The 21169-nt window shown below is 34.3% G+C and overlaps 3 protein-coding genes across 9 annotated transcripts in view; 2 read left to right on the forward strand and 1 right to left on the reverse strand.

The window, feature by feature from the left end:
* LOC125801167 (zinc finger protein 484-like) overlaps positions 1-21169 on the forward strand; it is a 634928-nt gene that overhangs the window by 389218 nt on the left and 224541 nt on the right. The gene's annotated exons all lie outside the window — the stretch shown is intronic.
* The window catches only part of LOC111188977 (NACHT, LRR and PYD domains-containing protein 12), a 900554-nt gene that overhangs the window by 182255 nt on the left and 697130 nt on the right, over positions 1-21169 (reverse strand). The gene's annotated exons all lie outside the window — the stretch shown is intronic.
* The window catches only part of LOC111196387 (NACHT, LRR and PYD domains-containing protein 12-like), a 798826-nt gene that overhangs the window by 13928 nt on the left and 763729 nt on the right, over positions 1-21169 (forward strand). For 3 of the 7 annotated variants that reach the window (XM_049477025.1, XM_049477031.1, XM_049477029.1), the window contains 4 exons: positions 937-1110; positions 9060-9233; positions 10856-10902; positions 20189-21039. In XM_049477025.1, the coding sequence (XP_049332982.1) occupies positions 937-1110; positions 9060-9233; positions 10856-10902; positions 20189-20787 (994 nt within the window). In that variant the 3' untranslated portion in view covers positions 20788-21039. Of the gene's footprint in view, positions 1-936; positions 1111-9059; positions 9234-10855; positions 10903-20188; positions 21040-21169 lie in introns of those variants that run through there. The other 4 variants (XM_049477026.1, XM_049477028.1, XM_049477027.1 and 1 more) reach the window with 3 other exon arrangements.

Consider the following 21169-nt stretch of genomic DNA (forward strand, 5'->3'; position numbering starts at 1 on the left):
TTAGGAATCAAAAGCAAAAATAGTTTGTTGCAAATTCAAAAGAAAAAAATATATAGCATATATTTTAAATATACTTGGTTACTTTATTTCAGTTAGAATTTTGCCAGTCTTTGCTTTTATTTTTGTGTTTTTGTGATTTTTTTTGGTGGATTTTTTTGCATTTTTCTGTTAAAGAATTTTGCTTCAGGAATCTCTCCTTCTGCTTCTGCTTTTTTGCAGACAGCTTTCAGTGCACAGCAGCAGATACTTTTACAAGTAAATTTCATACAAACCTTCTGTTCAATGTTATATTATGTTATATTATTCTCTGTTTCACTCCATTAAAAAGCTCACATTAGCGTGATGTGCTAAATATTCATGCACAAAGTAGGTAAATAGCTAACTCACTAGCTCAATGACTAGGTAACTCACTAGCTCACTGAGTAGGTAACTCACTAGTTCACTGATTAGGTAACAATCTAATTCACCAACTCACTGAGTAGATAAGTAGCTAACTCAGTAACACACTGACTATGTAACTTACTAGTTAACTGACTAGGTAACTCACTAGCTCACTGAGTGGGTAACTAGCTAACTCACTAGCTCACTGATATATGTGGGAGAAGGTGAAATGTTTTTCCAGAGTTCAACTTGGAAAATAGAATAAATTCACATATTCCAAAAAGCCTTGCTTGTTTTTCTGTTTTGTTAAACATTTTATTTTCTATTTTAACTCATTATAATCTGTCCCAGAGCTTTTGGTGAACTGTATGCCCATGCTGATCACAAACAAAGTGGAGATTTCTGCATGTTGACTATTTCAGTATAAAGAAACACCAGCTCTTTAGATAGACAATACATTTCACAGTTTAATTCTGTTTTCTATTCTTTCTCAATCCATTCAAATATTCTTCTTTCAGTTTATTGTAAAATCATTTGTTTATTCTTGTTTTTCAGACTAGCTTCATGTAATCTTGGAGTAAGGACGTGTGAAAATCTGGAATCAGTTTTAAACCTGAAAAACTCCTCCCTGAAAGAGCTGGACCTCAGTAACAACGACCTGCAGGATTCAGGAGTGGAGCTGCTCTCTGCTGGACTGAAGAGTTCACACTGTAAACTGCAGATTCTCAGGTCAGTGTTTTTGTAATTTTTAATTTAAAATTATTAGGGCTGTCAGCGGTAAATCAGTAACACATGCTGTTAATTTGGAATCAGTAACACGTTACTATTTTTTAACCCAAGTTTTATTTCGGCACCAAGTTTGACCCCACCTTCTGCCGTAATCTGCCCCACCTCCACCCAACATGCAGATTTCTTTTCTGGTTAAACGACTGAAGCGCTTTAATGCGGTGTCCAGCTGTAACAATCCGGTTCAGACTTTCAGCTCAGACCTGGATAGAGAGCTTTGATTCTCTCTCTCCATTTCTCTGTTTGTTTTTGTCTCTCTCCATTTGTTTCTCTCTCTCTCTCTCTCTCTCTCTCTCTCTCTCTCCGTTTGTGCCAAAAGTTTTACACAAAAAAATAAAATCCGCAATCAAAATGTTAGGAATCAAAAGCAAAAAGTTTATGTTGCAAATTCAAAAGAGATAAAATATATAGCAAATATATATATTTAAATATACTTGGTTACTTTATTTTAGTTTGGATTTTGCCAGTCCTTGCTTTTATTTTTGTGTTTTTGTGAATTTTTTTGTGGAGATTTTTTTTTATTTTTCTCTTAAAGACTTTTGCTTCTCGAATCTCTTCTTTGCTTCTGCTTTAGTTTTTTTCTTCTGAGTTTTGGCACACTTTTCACAGGTGGGCGGGGCTTAGAAGAAGGCGTTCCCCTTGAATCTCCATTGGTCAGCTGGTTCTGGACTGACGGGTTCCCTAAACCCTTGTCTGAGACTGACCACGCCCACCCTGCCAGTTTCAAGCGTCCTTCCAAACACGGAGAGCAAAAAACTCACTAGCTCACTGGCTAGGTAACTCATTCGTTCACTGAATAGGTCTCTATCTAGTTCAGTAGCTCACTGACTATGTAACTATCATACTTTGTGCATGAATATTTAGCACATCTTGCTAATGTGAGCTTTTTAATGGAGTGAAACAGAGAATAATATAATATTAAACAGAATGATTGTATGAAATTTAATTGTAAAAGTATCTGGTGCTGCTGCTGTGCACTGAAAACTGTTCGCCTTTCCGTGTTTGGAAGGACGCTTGAAACTGGCGGGGTGGGCGTGGTCAGTCTCAGGGAACCCGTCAGTCCAGAATCAGCTGACCAATGGAGATTCAAGGGGCCTTCTTCTTAGCCCCGCCCACCCGTGAAAAGTGTGCCAAAACTCAGAAGCAAAAAACTAAAGCAAAAGCAAAGGAGATATTCCAGAAGCAAAAGTCTTTAACAGAAAAATCCAAAAAAATCCACAGAAAATTCACAAAAATGCAAAAATAAAAGCAAAGACTGGCAAAATCGAAACTGAAATAATTTTCAAATAACTGCAAAGGATAATAAAGTAACCAAGTATATTTAAAATATATATTTGCTATATATTTTTTCTCTTTTGAATTTGTAACATACAATATTTGCTTTTGATTTTCTAAAAATTTTTTTTTTTTTGCCCGCCACCACCCCCCCTCTTCGGAGGACCATTAAGACTAATACAAATTCTTGTGAATTTTCCACCAAGCTGTCAGAGTCGATGATATCATTGAGTTTTTGAAACAAGGGTGGCGATCGATTGTTGTGCTAATAAATGGTAAGTCTGAGATTTGTATTTCATTAATTGATTTTTGTTCTACTTCTCTCCATATTTCATCAGTTTGATTTGGTTTTATCTATTTAATAATGTACTTTAATTGGTTTGCAGAGAGGTATTTTTGGAAATTTGGAGCTTCTAGGCCTCCCTGAGTTCTTTGTTTTTGTAATGTGGTTAATTTGATTCTGGATGGTTTATTTTTCCAGTAGAATTTAGAGATGATGAAGGTTTTAAACCAGGTAGGTGGGGGTTGGATGGGAATCATTGAGAAGAGGTAGTTTAATTTAGGTAATATTGTCATTTTGATTGTGGATATTGGTAGAGGATAGTGGTAGGTTCATCCAACGTTGGATATCATTGTTGATGGTTGTGAGTAGTGGTCTAAAATTAAGTGTGTGCAGCTCAGACAGCTGGGTGGAAACTTTAATGCCTAGGTATGTGATGTGTTCAGTGCACATAGGGATAGGGAGTGATTGAACTGCTGTGTCCGATAAGTTCATGTTAAATGGTAGAACGGTGGATTTAGACCAGTTAATGGAATAATCTGAGATTTTAAAGAATGTTTTAATTATTTGTGTAATCTGAGGAATTGAGGAGAGTGGGTTTAGAAATAGTAGAATATCATCTGCATAAAGGCTGATTTTTGTTCGGTAGTGTGGGTATGAATACCTTTGATATTTGGGCATTGTCGTATAGCTGATGCTAATGGTCCTATGAAAATAGAGAACAGCAGAGGAGAGAGTGGGCATCCTTGCCTAGTTCCTCTGTGCAGTGTGAAATTCTGTTATTAGTCCATTAGTATTGACTGTGGATGTGTAGAGAGTTTTAATCCATTCTATAAATGATTCTCCAAAACCTAGTTAATGTAGTGTAGTGAAAAGGAATTTCCAATTAACCTTATTGAAAGCCTTCTCTGCATCTAAAGTGACTATTGCAGTTTTTGACTTATGGACTGTTGTGTGATGTATCAGATTGAGTAGTCTGCGCATGTTGGTAACTGATTGTCTGCCTTTGATGAAGCCGGTCTGATCAGGATGTATGAGGGATGGGATAACCGTTTCCAGTCTGGTAGCTAATGTCTTACTTATTAGATTTGTGTCTGTGTTAATTAGTGACAGTGGATGGTAGCTGGATGGTAAGGTAGAATCTTTGTAGGTTTAAGATGGAGTGATATTGTAGCTGTATTCATTTCTGTTGGTAGTCTCTTATTGTGTTTAATTTCTGCTATTACTCTACTGAACATTGGGCCAAATATTGACCAGAAGTGCTTGTAGAATTCTGCGGGAAAGCCATCTGGTCCTGGTGCTTTGTTATTAGGCATCTTACGAAGGGCTTTATGGAGTTCTTCTGATGTTATTGGCTTTTCTAATATGCTTTTTTTTTCTTCAGTTAGTTTGGGTAGGTGTATATTATTGAGGAAAGTGTGAATATCTATTGGGTCTGGATCGTGTTCTGGTGACTATAGATTTTTATAGAATTTCCCAAATACTTGATTAATTTCATTTCATGTTTGCCTGATTAGTCCGGTCTCATCTTTGATTGATGGGATTGTTGTTTTTGTTCTTTATGTTTTACTTGGTTAGCCAAGAGTTTACCAGATTTGTTATTGTGAATAAATTGTTTATATGTTAGTCGTTGTATTAAAACTTCCTCTTGTTTATAAGTTTATTATACTGTGATTCTTTTAACTCTTTTTTAAATTTTATCTGATGGGTTTTTTATCATTTCATTTGACAATTCCCTGATGTTTTAGATTAGCCTCATTTTCCGTATCTTTCTTCTTCTTACAGGAAGAGTAAAAGATGATTTTGCCTCTTAGTACTGCTTTCCCAGTTTCCCATAGTATTGTTGGTGTGGTTTCTGGAGAATCATTTATTTCTAGGAAAGATGCCCACTCTTTTTTGATGTAGCTGTCAAATTCTGGGTCTGTAAGTAACGAGGTATTTAGTCGCCAGTCGAAAGTTTTATATAGTGGATTTATGTTCCATGTAAGTGAAACTGGAGCATGGTCACTGATTATTATAGGGTGATATTTTATTTCTGATATATTTGCTATAATAGAATTGCTGGTTAAAAAATAGTCAGTGCGAGAATATGAGTGGTAGGCTGGAGAACAGAAAGTGTGTCTTTAGGCTTTGAGTTTTTGAGGCACCAACCATCGCTGAGCCCTAAGTCTGTCATGTATTGTTTAATGATATCTGTTGAATGCCAGTAACGTGTATTGTGTGCCATAATTAATCTGTCTATACATGGGTCAATGATTGAATTAAAGTCACCTCCAATTATAATTGTGGAATCTGATATATTGTTTATATGGTTGTAAAACTCATGAAAGAAGGATGGGTTATAAATGTTGGGGCCATACAAACTTGCTATTGTTAAGGGTGTGTTGCTGATGTTGATGTTGGGGCCATACAAACTTGCTATTGTTAAGGGTGTGTTGCTGATGTTGGTAGATTATGATATATCTACCTGTGTCTGATATAGTGGTGTTATGTGTGAAGGGGATTTTTTTGTTTATTAGTATTGATACTCCTCTTTGTTTGGAGTTATAGTAGGCTGAGAATATATGGGTGAATTGTGGTGATCTGAGCTTATGATGATTTGTTTCTGATAGATGTGTTTCTTGTAGTAAACAATGTCTGCTTTTAGTGAAGTGAGATGGTTTAGTACCTTGGCTTGCTTAATCTGTGTCCCGATACCACAAATGTTCTAGTTTATAAATTTAAGTGAAGACATGTTGTGATGTTCAGATTTAATAATGTTTTTCAATGATATGATATGAGTGTCTAGATGTTTGAGGATTTTCTGTTGTGTGTGGGATGGAGTGTAAACACAAAGGCATTTTTCGGATCTGGGATACATCTGGGGTGCAAAGAGATAGTACAGAAAGGAGTGATTAAATGTAGAACAAAGTAGAAGAGACACAACATAAGACAAAAAGTGTTGGATTTGGTGTGACATACATGTTATGACATTGAGACATTGCATGCATTAAGTTATTGCTAAGTGGTTCCTTGTGATTTTTATGGGATTTTGTGAACGGATTAATGTGCGTGCATTAGTATATTTGAGGGTGCGTGTGTATTTGCGCGTAATGGATGGATGGATGAGGTGGCATGAGGAATTTTAATAAACAAGTAAATATTAACAAAAAAATAAACATAGAATCATAAACAACGTCCTTCGATCCATCTTGCACATGTTTAAAAATGAACATTATAAATATCATTTTTGTAATTTTTTACATTTTAGAGTAAAATTCTCATTTCCGCAACATGTCCGTATCAGAATTTCAGTACATTGTTTGGAAATTTTAATATTTAAACATTTAAAACAAAATACTTAAATGCATTTCATACTATAAACACTTTTAGTAAATAAACATAAACAATTTTACATTGAAAAGTAAAAACAATAAAATTAATAAAGAAAAGGAATGTGTCCAACACTAATTTTCTCATCCTCCGCAACAATTTTCAATCATTGTTTAAATCCACAAAGAACTTAAATTTTCAAGGCATTTTCATCATTATGGAAGACATTGGCCATGACACTCAAGATGGCTACCATGTAAGCAGTTCTTCTCTTATGTTTCTGGATAAAAGTTAAAAGATTGCTCATCAACTTGTCTGCACGACTTTTTCATTGTCATTACCGATATATCGATATAAGTTTTGAGTCTACAGTTTGAAGTTACAGTCTGTATTTTTGATTATAATATAGTATATTAAGGTCTAAATCGACACTGTAAGTGAAAATTAATCCAGCCCTCATAGTGTTTTTACAGTTAGCATAAAATTTTAAAGTCACTTATCCTCCGCAACTGAATTCTCACTTACCGCTACATTTCAATACCTGTTGCGTTAATGAGATGCACTGTTTCGGTAAAGAGAATTTGATTAGGAAGCATAATACAGATGCCTTTTTACTTCCTAATTGTCATAACTTGAGCGTTACCCTGAACATTTTCTCCAGTAGACCATTCTAACTTAGCTATTGCAAACCAACAGTAGAGGTCACTAATGTTCCATCTTATCTGGCCTGACACTAAATCTAATTCCGTACACAGAATTAGATGTAAGACCACATAACTAGAGAGATTTTTTTCCATCTTTGATATATTTTATTGTAATATGCGATGTGTATTTGTTTTACAGGCAGGTAGCTATTGAGAAAAGAAAGGCAGCAAAAGCTAGGCTGTCAAAGTTTCAGGAGAACATTTACAGCAAGAATTACAACATTTACAAAAACACACACACACACTCAACGACACAGACAGTTGTTCCAGTTGGAGTTACTTTCACATGATATTATTTGTGTACAGTCCATTCTAAGAAATGTAACAAAAACTGGAACGGATATCATAATTTCATATTTGCTATTTCCAGTGGGAAAATTAAGACAAAACGTGATCTGACCAAAAAGTACCATGATAAAAAGAAATGGCAATGGAGGAAAAACAGAACTGACATATGCCTGACATATGGGCAAAACACAAAAACACTACATAAAATGACTAAAAATAAAAGTTTGGTCTTAGTAGGCATACAATGCTGGATGGTGCATTGAATGGTTTCCAATAGTTAAATGAGCTGTTTTATTAATGAAGGTGCTGTAGTCTACATGAAAGATTCTTTTGATATACAAATGTTTGCATTGTAAATGGTCTTAAAAAATATGTAATGTTCTTGAAAATAAACATTCTTTTCATAATGAAGCATTGTGTGTAAGTGTAAGCTAATAAGTATTCCTAAACCCTTGCTTAACTGAACTGCTTAACTTTGATAAAAAAATTTGCATTTTTATCATATATTTGATGTCATATCACATTGCGGTAATGATACATTTTTGTGGACTTCATCTAAAAAAAGCTAATAAAATATGCAATAAAATGGAACAGTTTTTCTGAAAATAATATTCATAGTAAGTTTAGACCTTAATCTTAAATCCTCAAAAGGAAATTTGTCGTTACATTCATTTTTGAAAAATTTCATACTGGATGTCCTCTGAATCTGGATTTTGTGAGAATGACCCGAGTAAGTGGGAGTGGAAGAAAGAGAAAGAACGAGAGAGAAAGGAAAGTTTAGGGGAAATATTTATATTGTGATTCGCCTCTGGGGTTAGGGGCGTGATCACTGTGACCCAGAAGGAGGAAGCACAGAGAGATCATACCTTTTATTGGTTTAAAGGCCCTCCACCACACCCAGAATAAACTCAAAACAACATAACTCAGCCCAGAGGGGTTTTAGAGTTCAGTAGTTTCTTTTAAATTTTAAATATAAGTCCGTGCAGCCTCAGCTCTCAGCTCCCCAGTGAAAAGTCCTCCCTGAGTGAGGGCTGAGGCTCAGTTTATATGCCTGTCCCAGCTGGCTGTTTAATCAGTCCTGATGCAGACCAGCTGAGACAGACAGGGCTGAGCGTTCCTGCGTGGGGCGGACCCCCGATTCCCCCGCCTCCTCACGCCACAATATACATTATGGATCAATTTTATGAGGTTATTTGAGTATTGACCTATATGTTAGAGATCGTGCAACGAGAGCGCAACACGCATGAGAGAGACAGAGAGTGCACAAATCAAAACGCTCGGGGGGGGAGAGAGAGAGAGACAGAGAGAGAGAGAGAGAGCTATTTAGTTACAGTTAAAGAAATTTAGAACAGCCAGGGAGTTATGTTTTTGTCACAATATAGCTGTCCATCAACATAAAGTTTGTCATACAACATAAACTTTTGGCACAAAATTCACTCCATAAAATACCCACTATAAAAATTTCAGTCTTACAAAAAACAAGTGCAATTAATCACAGAATTTTGGTAGGTTTAATTGGATTGCATTTTTTAATTGATTGACACCACTAGAAATTCTACATGTATAAATGTGTAAATATTCAGGTGTTTACGATGATAACAAATCAAACAAGAAAAAGTGTTTAACGAAAGTCAGAGTATACCAAACAAACAAATACGAGTCTTCTGCAGTCGTCTTAAGAATGTCCAACTTGAATGAACATTTACGAGCAAAAACAATTTTAGAAAAAGTTAATATGAACTCAATTCTTTGGTCCACATCAATGCTAATGCCGTATTCACAGAAATGCTTACTGTTGAGGTTTGGGTTTCATGTTAATCTGTGTCAACTGTGTTAAGAAACTTTAGTTTTCTATAGATGTTTTTTTCAGATTTTGTAGTGTTATTTAAAAAAAAGAGATATTATATCGAGAAATTATATTATATATATTATATATTATAAGAGAAATTATATCTTCCTCAGTCTGCTATGTTGTCTTTCTTTCTTTCTTGTTTTCTGTCACTCACTCACACATTCTCTTGCTCTGTCTGCAGATTATCTGGTTGTATGATCACAGATAAAGGCTGTTGTTCTCTGGCTTCAGCTCTAATTTTAAACCCCTCCCACTTGAAAGAGCTGGATCTGACCTACAACCATCCAGGAGAGTCAGGAGTGAAGCTGCTTTCTGAGAGACTGGAGGATCCACACTGCAAACTGGAGAAACTCGGGTAGGTCTGAACTAATAATTATATTATCAACTTATTCTAAGATAAATATTGTTGTACATGTTGTACATTTTAACATTGCAAATCTAGTTGTAGTCACCAGGTAAACATGGTGGAGCAGCATGTAACCTTCATTCTGTCATTCTGTCTTATTTTTGTTTACACAGCCACTGTTAATTGTTTATGTTCAAGCTATCTGCACTGAATGCCAAGTACTTTGCTGTAATTCTGTTTTGGCTCATCTTTCTGTTGGTAAAAAGAACCAAGGTTTAGTTTTCACTCCAGAACAGGTGGAAAACTTCAGTGATGGAGAGCTGCCCTGAGCATCGAGTCAGGAGAAAAGTTACATAATAAAAACTGATCCCCACTAACTTTATACACACTGAGAGTCAAGCACCCCAGCAACCAGCCCATGTCTTTATGGTAAAAATAATCAGTGACTGCAAAACCAGAAACCTTTCTGAACACTTAGGGCCCTAACCTACACCCTGTGCAAGGTGGTCTTGATGCTTATTGCTATCTTACTCCCACCAACAGTGTATTTTCATGCTCTTCACCTGTCTTGTTTAAACAGCAACGGTGATTTTGAATATATCTACGCCGATGAAAAACATTGGTCAATTCCAGGTAGCTGTGCCATTTAAATAGCAATACGCCAAAGTCAGACCGCACCTGGCTCTTAAAGGGAATGGCAAATGACATGGTGATTGGTTTATTTCATGATACATGCTTTTTGCACATTTTGAGCCTCTTTGGAGCAACTTCTCCTATCGTAAAGACACAGTGACACACCCTAAATCAAGCTGCATGGTGCACGGCTGACAGCTCACCTACGGATCACTAAAATAGAGCGCTTAATTTCTAAAGAGATCCGAATAATGTGATTGAGTTGGTTTGTTGGCTTTATTTAAAAATGTTGCCTTTGTTACATTTTACATTTTTGAAGTTTTCTAATGACCAGTGGCATAAAATCATGATAAAAAAAAAATGCACAATAATTCCTTGAAAAATGTATGGTCCAATACAAACTGTTGTTGTGACAGGACTACACTCAGGTAAGAATATGAATGCAAAAAACATACTTTAGTAAAGTTTAACCCTTTTCTGCAAGGCCACAAGAAACCATTTTATCTTATCTAGGAGATCATTTTCACCCAATTTCTTTCTTATTATTGAATCATTAACACTGATCTTAACTGAGGCGAGTGAGATCCTGCAGTTCTTTAAATCTTGTTCTGGGTTCTTCCTGGATGAGTTTTGGAGTAATTTCTGTAGCTCGGTCACTCCTGGGAACTTTAACCACTGTGCCTTGTTTTCCCCATTTGTGAATAAAAGCTCTAATAAAAATAATACTACATATCGTGCATATAAAGCAGAATAAGATACGGCAAATATTAAAACATTATACGATCAGACAAAGATATATTTAGAGAAGTAAGAGTTAATCTTCCTTAATCTTCCGTTTTTAATCTGATTTTATGCAGTGTGCATTGCAGTTCTGTACTTTACCACATGAGGTCACTTATTTCCGCTCTCTTAAATGTTCACTCGTTTTCACACAAAGTATTTCTTTATAAATCAGTTTCTAAAAATCTCACAGTGCTGATCTGTGTGTGTGTGTTTAGAGTGGAACATGGAGGGAAGATCAGAATCAAACCTGGATTAAAAAAATGTAAGCTCTCTCTCTCTCACACACACACACACAAACACACACTACAAACAAACCATACACACACTAAATTAACACTACACACACACACAAAGTACAAACACTCACACATACAGACACATACACACACACTACACACAAACACACACACTACATACAATCAATACACACAAACACACACAATACATATAAACAATACACACCCAAATACACATACACTATATACAAACACTACACACACGTAAACTACATACACACAATACACAGAAACACTACACACACACTCACACACTAAACACACCACTACACACATACACTAAATATACCACTACAGACACACTACACACAATACACACATTACACACCCAAATACACATACACTACATGCACACACAAACACACTACATACACACAAACACTACACACACATTAATTATAACACTACACACACACACTAAACATAACACTACACACACACTAAATAACACTACACACACAGTAAATATAACACTACACACACACACACACTAAATATAACACCGCAGACACTCTAAATATAACACTACACACACACTAAATATAACACTACACACATTCTAAATATAACACTACACACACTCTAAATAAAAACACTACACACACTAAATAACACTACACACACAGTAAATATAACACTACACACACACACACTAAATATAACACCGCAGACACTCTAAATATAACACTACACACACACACACACTAAATATAACACTACACACTCTAAATATAACACTACAAACACACTAAATATAACACTACACACACACTAAATATAACACACACTGAATATAACACTACACACTCTAAATATAACACTACAAACACACTAAATATAACACTACACACACACACTAAATATAACACTACACACACTAAATATAACACCACATACACTAAATATAACACTAAATATAACACTACAAACACTAAATATAACACTACACACACTAAATATAACACTAAATATAACAACACACACTAAATATAACACTACACACACACTAAATATAACACTACACACACACTAAATATAACACTACACACTAGGGATGGAACGGTACAGTGTGGCCACGGTTCGGTTCGTATCGCGGTTCTTGGGCCACGGTTTCGGTTCGGTTTCGATATATATCAATATTATCTAGCTCCAACATGCAGCACGTTTTTAGCCCTTTCTATTTCAAATCAACAAGGTGCTCCTACTCACACTTTTAGAGCCAATTAATAAAGTCACAGATTAATTCAAATCACAATATCTATTATAAAAAAGGAGCACTTATTCTTACCATTAGTCAAAAACAGGTAACTGAATCACACTGTGCTTTATCTGCTGACTGTCTTTTACCTTGATTATCAAACTCAACGCTGAAGCCAAAATGTCCCGAACAGCGGATTTATAAGATGACGGCGCCTCTTCAAATATCCTTTTCTCCGTTTAGCGTTCACTGGCCCTGATCACGCAGCTGAGAAAGTTTTGTTTAATTAGTCCTCAAATCTTCAGCGTTTGCCTTCAGAGCTGAATTGCTCCTGAGAAATTCAGAAAAAGTCTGATTGGTTGTTGCACGGTTGTGGAGAAACACGGCGATAGAAGTAATATACAAAAAACTATCAACTATTAAATATAATATACTTAAAATCTGCACAGTAACTATAAGTTATTATTAGTTATATTTATATCTGACATTTATAAGGATTTAAATTTCTGTTCAGTACACAGACTTAATAACTGTAGCTTAATATAGCAGTTATAGGCAAGGGCATAGGAGCGGGCTTGATATTGGGGGGGACACATTTGCGAATATGAACCAAAGCCCACCCTATAGTTTCCTAGAACAACATTTGTGGAATTATTTTTTATCACAAATAATCTTTTTTTCTGTATTTTGTTTATAATTAGTTACATCCAATAAAAGGTGATTTTACAGCCTAAACATGTTACTCCACATTACATTTACTGTTGTTAGAAAAAAATTATGCATGCAATGTCTGAATTATATACATAGTACAAAAACTGATCAGCTATCACCTAATATTTAAAATAATATAACAGTATTGGTTATTATTATTATGTATTGTATGTCAATTCTGTTGTATATTTACATTTTCTTTGGTTCCTGCGCTTTTAATTTTTTTTTACTGAGAGCACTTCTTTTTACTGAGAGAATGTAACTACGTTTCCTAGAGATTTTTGTCAGAAGTTAATATAAACGTCAGGACATGTGGTCTTACTGTGAACTACATATGAACAGAAGTCAGGTTAGATCAGTGTTTCTTAACCCTGTTCTTACATATTCTACTGCATATTAACACTGTTCTGCATATTCTACAGCTTTCTCTGTTTAAAGACACTTTAATAAAGTAAGTGGTGGTATGATGTGTCTAATAAACTGCTGAATATACATAATGATTAATTTAGGATCCATAGGGGGCTAAGAGATTTTAACAGGTTAACTCAATAAATGATTGTTTATTAGCTGATCAGTTGGATCTGATGGAAAACACAGTTTTAGGGCAGTGATGATCAGGGTTAAGAAACTGCTTTAAACTACCAACATTACCCAGTGTTGTACTAAATTCTGTCTATCCTCTACATCCAGCTTCTAGCTAACTGCAATCCTAAATTAATAAACAGTTTGAAAATGAAATAGTGATTAGCTGATCAGGTACAGGGCAAGTTGAACATTACGTATATAGTTTTTTTTCTTTAATCTTGACTCCCAATCTAGGTAATTCCAAAGTTAAGGTAACTCACTAACACAGCTGCAGTTTATTAATCACAGTGGGGTTAAACTGTGTGCTGATTCAGAGACGTGTATTTTTAACCAGCTATCAGAAACATATCATCACAGTTTACATGATTAGATACCGTTACCTTTCTTTTAGAAAAAAAAATCACCGTATATCCATATCTTAAAATCAGCTGCAGCCGATCCCGCTGCTAAATCTCACAGCGAGGGAGGGGCTTCCCCCCACCAACATACTGACGCCTCCGCGCGCCGCAAAAACAGCAAGCTGATTGGCTGTTTCTCCTGAGAGGCGGAACTTAATTCCTGAACCGGCTCCGTGATTGGTCCAGTCTGTCTCCTCATTAATAGCACAGCTGAGCTGAGCGAAACAATATCATTTTTGGGGGGACAAATCCACCTGTTTCTAATATTGGGTGGGACATGTCAACTCAATATAAAAACACCACTGTCATATAACCAAGAGAGACATCAGGCAAAATGCACCTCTCCCCTCTCTCTCTTTCTCTCTCTCTCTCTCTCTCTCTTTCGCAGTGTGAAGCTGAATTCAGAGCAACGTTACAAATAATATAAAACTCAGTTCAGTTAATAAGATGAGTGCGGAAAAGTAAATTAAATATTGTCAAATATAAAAAATAGCTTGAGGTTTTGGTGAGCTCTTTCCATGTTTTGAAATTAATTCAGAAAGCCTGTGGTTGTTTTTTTTAATGAGTTTATATTTTATATGACTTTATATATATTTTTTTATTTGTATTATTTTATTTATCACAATAGTTTATATAAATAACTTTATACTTTATATGATTCCCATGTTCTTAGTTTATTAATATTAATTTACTATAATTTATCATTTTACTTTATTTTCACTAGAGCTGAACGATTTTGGAAAATAATATAATTGCAATTTTTTATCTATACATTGCGATTGCGATTTAAAATGCGTTTTTTTATGTCTTCTCAAGTATTTTTCAACAAACAGAAGCAATAAATCAATCTGTTTAATAATAAACTATCAGATTTATTTAAAGCACAGATAACAATAAAGCAAACAAATCTATGCTTTTCCTTTTCACCATTTGTTTTTTTTTTATAGAAAAATAAATAGATAAATAGCTTTTCCTTTTCACCATTTTTTTTAAATTGAAAAAAACAATAGATATAAAAAAATTAACTTACTGCTCTCCAGCTAGTAACATCATAAAAAATAAAGTGCAAAAAACGAATAGAATCTGCTTTAACCAACTCGTTATTTTCTGTATTTGAAGATGCAGCACTGGTCGTTGGCATTTTAGCCTTGCAAATACCATACGAGGCTTTGTGGTGTTTTTTTAAATGCTGAAAAAGGTTTGTAGTGTTACCTCGCGTCGTAGCAACAGTAGCAAGGCACGTTTAGCACAGTACCTGACGTTGAGCAGCATCTTCTTTTTTAAAGCCAAAGTAATTCTACACAACTGATGTGCTGCCCCTCTTTGGTATTAGACTTTCAGTTGTGTCAGCTTCTGTCGAGCCTGAAACCATTGTACAACAAGTTAAGGACGTTTTCACACCTGTAGTTCGTTTCTCTGGTCCGAATCAGTTAACGAGTTCGTTTACTTGGAGCGTTTTCTCGCTCTGTTCGGTCTGGTTTCACATAGGCATAAATGTAAACACACCAAAATGCGCATCAATAAACCACGCGAGCAGCCTGTGTCCTCTGATTGGTCAGAGCTGTCTGACACGGGAGTACATTAAATATAAATATACAAAAAAAGTAAATACAGCGAGAAGATTTTGTGTTCCAGCGCAAATATCTGTGCTTTAACACTGAACCCCCAGCACGCGCTCAGCAGCCCCTCCCCCTGGCCATGGGCGGGGCATGTACAGCGGGAGAGCGTTTGTTCACTCTGTTAGTGCGCACCCAAATACCACCGTCCATCCGGGTGTATCAAACCAAACAGACCAATAAAATACAGAGAACCGTCGCATCCCTAATACACACTAAATATATCACTAAATATAACACTACACACTAAATATAACACTAAATATAACACTACACACTAAATATAACACTACACACTAAATATAACACTACACACACTAAATATATCACTAAATATAACACTAAATATAACAACACTACACACTAAATATAACACTAAAAATAACACTAAATATAACATAACACACTAAATATAACACTACACACTAAATATAACACTAAATATAACACTAAATATAACATTACACACTAAATATAACACTACACACTAAATATAACACTAAATATTACACTACACACACTAAATATAACACTGCACACACACACTAAATATATCACTAAATATAACTCTAAATATAACACTACCCACACTAAATATAACACTACACACTAAATATAACACTAAATATAACAACACTACACACTAAATATATCACTAAATATAACAACACTACACACTAAATATATTACTACACACTAAATATATCACTAAATATAACACTAAATATAACACTACACACTAAATATATCACTAAATATAACACTAAATATAACACTAAATATAACACTAAATATAACACTACCCACACTAAATATAACACTACACACTAAATATAACACTACACACTAAATAACACTAAATATAACATTACACACTAAATATAACACTACACACACACACTAAATATAACACTGCACACTAAATATAACACTAAATATAACACTACACACTAAATATAACACTACACACTAAATATAACACTACACACTAAATATAACACTAAATATAACACTACACACTAAATATAACACTAAATATAACACTAAATATAACATTACACACTAAATATAACACTACACACTAAATATAACTCTAAATATAACACTACCCACACTAAATATAACACTACACACTAAATATAACACTAAATATAACAACACTACACACTAAATATAACACTAAATATAACATTACACACTAAATATAACACTACACACTAAATAACACTAAATATAACATTACACACTAAATATAACACTACACACACACACTAAATATAACACTGCACACTAAATATAACACTAAATATAACACTAAATATAACATTACACACTAAATATAACACTACACACTAAATATAACACTAAATATTACACTACACACACTAAATATAACACTACACACTAAATATAACACTAAATATAACACTACACACTAAATATAACACTAACTATAACACTAAATATAACATTACACACTAAATATAACACTACACACTAAATATAACTCTAAATATAACACTACCCACACTAAATATAACACTACACACTAAATATAACACTAAATATAACAACACTACACACTAAATATAACACTAAATATAACATTACACACTAAATATAACACTAAATATAACATTACACACTAAATATAACACTACACACACTAAATATAACACTAAATATTACACTACACACACTAAATATAACACTACACACACACACAAAATATAACACTGCACACTAAATATAACACTACACTAAATATAACACTAAATATAACATTACACACTAAATATAACACTACACACTAAATATAACACTAAATATTACACTACACACACTAAATATAACACTGCACACTAAATATAACACTACACACGCACTAAATATAACACTACACACGCACTAAATATAACAACACTACACACTAAATATAACACTAAATATAACATTACACACTAAATATAACACTAAATATTACACTACACACACTAAATATAACACTACACACACACTAAATATAACACTGCACACTAAATATAACACTACACACGCACTAAATATAACACTACACACGCACTAACTATAACACTACACAGTAAATATAACACTAAATATAACATTACACACTAAATATAACACTAAATATAACACTAAATATAACATTACACACTAAATATAACACTACACACTAAATATAACACTAAATATAACATTACACACTAAATATAACACTACACACACTAAATATAACACTAAATATTACACTACACACACTAAATATAACACTACACACACACACTAAATATAACACTGCACACTAAATATAACACTACACACGCACTAAATATAACACTACACACGCACTAAATATAACAACACTACACACTAAATATAACACTAAATATAACATTACACACTAAATATAACACTAAATATTACACTACACACACTAAATATAACACTACACACACACTAAATATAACACTGCACACTAAATATAACACTACACACGCACTAAATATAACACTACACACGCACTAACTATAACACTACACAGTAAATATAACACTAAATATAACATTACACACTAAATATAACACTAAATATAACACTAAATATAACATTACACACTAAATATAACACTACACACTAAATATAACACTAAATATAACATTACACACTAAATATAACACTACACACACTAAATATAACACTAAATATTACACTACACACACTAAATATAACACTACACACACACACTAAATATAACACTGCACACTAAATATAACACTACACTAAATATAACACTAAATATAACATTACACACTAAATATAACACTACACACTAAATATAACACTAAATATTACACTACACACACTAAATATAACACTACACACACACTAAATATAACACTGCACACTAAATATAACACTACACACGCACTAAATATAACACTACACACGCACTAAATATAACAACACTACACACTAAATATAACACTAAATATAACATTACACACTAAATATAACACTAAATATAACACTAAATATAACATTACACACTAAATATAACACTAAATATAACACTAAATATAACATTACACACTAAATATAACACTACACACTAAATATAACACTAAATATTACACTACACACACTAAATATAACACTACACACACAATAAATATAACACTGCACACTAAATATAACACTACACTAAATATAACACTACACACTAAATATAACACTAAATATTACACTACACACACTAAATATAACACTACACACACACTAAATATAACACTGCACACTAAATATAACACTACACACGCACTAAATATAACACTATACACACACTAAATATAACACTAATTATAACACTACATACTAAATATAACACTACACACACTAAATATAACACTACACACACTAAATATAACACTACACACACTAAATATAACACACACTAAATATAACAATACACACACACTAAATATCACTACACACACTAAATTTAACACTACACACTAAATATAAGACTACACTGTAAAAAGTGTAGCCCTGCTCAAATTAAAAAAATTGATGTCCATTTGTTGCATCTAAACTATTTGACTTCACTCAATCTAAATAAAGTCAATTGTTACAACCTGATTATTTTATTTTGACATAAACCATATTACTTCACTCGACCCAATATTATATATTCACCTTGATCCAAGTTAAATTCTTTACATTTCAGTTTCGGAACCAAACTAATACATTTAAATTGAACCGAACTTAAAAAAAAAAAAAACATGGCAGCATATTCAGAAGTTCCAGAAGTTACTGTGGCGTGGAAGAGAACGGATTACCAGCGAGATTCGTTTCAGTGCTCTCTTGCTCTTTTTATTTTGCTCTGAGAAGGACACTAAGAGCTGGATTTACATGGGATTTCACTTTTGAAAGTGAAACTAACTACAGCGCCAACGCAGCTAACCCCACTCCCACACACAGAAAACACACAAAGGGTGAGGCACAAAACAACCACATAACTGATAACTACATGAATAATACTAGAACAGTGATAATAAAACATGACATGAAACTCTGGGATAAACAGTAACATAAACACGCAGAAAAACACCCACTTCCCCCAACAGGGTGAGCTCCCATAATTCCTTCCGCCCCCCTCCAGTCCCGACGCCACAATACCATAAGCATGCGTTGCTATCTCGCGAGCGCGTTCAGGCACTTTCTCCCTCTCTCATTCTCTCTCTCGCGAGCGCGTTCAGGCACTTTCTCCCTCTCTCCCTCAGTGCTCTGAAGCACTTCTCTACAACTTCTCCCGTGCTCCACAGTGCGCATGCGCAATTCATGTTTGATTCAAATTAAAAATATTACATCCTTATCTCTTTTCTTCGAGTATGATTTCAGTGGAACCAAAACATTTGGTTTATTTCCTTCAGAATTGTAATTAATTTAGTCTGAATCAAAATTGACACATCAAAATTCAAAAAGGTTGAGTTTCACAATAAAGTCAATAATTGTACTATGTGTTCAATCATATTTATTAGCTTGAATGAACAGCTCCATGCTTCACTTTTTACAGTGTACACACACTAAATATAACACTACACACACACTAAATTTAACACTACACACTAAATATAAGACTACACACACTAAATATAACAACACACACACTAAATATATCACTACACACACACTAAATACACTCTGTGTGTGTTGTTGTGTTCAGGGTTCTGTGATTTCACTCTGGATCTGAACACAGCGCAGCGTCATCTCTCTCTGAGTGAGGAGAACAGGAGGGTGGAGTTTAGAGAGGAGCTGCAGTCGTATCCTGATCATCCAGAGAGATTTGATGTGTATAAGCAGGTTCTGAGTAGAGAGAGAGTTACTGGTGTTACTGGACGCTGTTACTGGGAGGCTGAGTGGAGCGGGAGAGAAGCTGCTGTAGCTCTGAGTTATAAAACCATCAGCAGGAAAGGAGGAGGATCAGACTGTGGGTTTGGACGGAATATAAACTCCTGGAGTCTGTTCTGCTCTGATAACAGTTACTCTGTTCATCACAATAATAACAGAACTGATCTCTCCACTCCTCCCTCCGGCTGTAGGAGAGTAGGAGTGTATGTGGACTGTCCCTCCGGCACTCTGTCCTTCTACAGAGTCTCCTCTGATACACACACACCCTCACACACACCCTCACACACACCCTCACACTCACCCTCACACACTCTCACACACTTACACACATTCTACACCACCTTCACTCAGCCCCTCTATGCAGGGTTTTGGGTTTATCCTGGCTCCTCAGTGCGTCTGTGTAAGATAGATTAACCCTGTGTGTAACAGAGATTCGATGTGTGTATGTGTATCACTGTGTGTGTGTGTGTGTGTGTGTGTGTGGGAGGGAGAATTGGTATATAAGTATGTAAATATTTTATATAGATGATTTTGTAATTTTTTTCCAGAACCTTTATTTTAATTACTGTTATCTTTATTCACTACTGTTATTATTGTTAATTACTGTTTTATTTTATTGTAAAATAGGTTCATATTAATAAAGCTAAATAAATGAAGAAAGGTGAAGAGGAGTCTGATGATTTTTTGTGTGTTTTGCTAAATGAAATTTAGATCTGAAAAAAGTATCTACTGGAATCAATGTCACAATTGGTTCTCTAACAACGGCACTGACCTTTCCATAGTAATTAGTAGAGGT

This window comes from Astyanax mexicanus, chromosome 4 (genome assembly GCF_023375975.1).
Source record: "Astyanax mexicanus isolate ESR-SI-001 chromosome 4, AstMex3_surface, whole genome shotgun sequence".
Classification (NCBI taxonomy): domain Eukaryota; kingdom Metazoa; phylum Chordata; class Actinopteri; order Characiformes; family Acestrorhamphidae; genus Astyanax; species Astyanax mexicanus.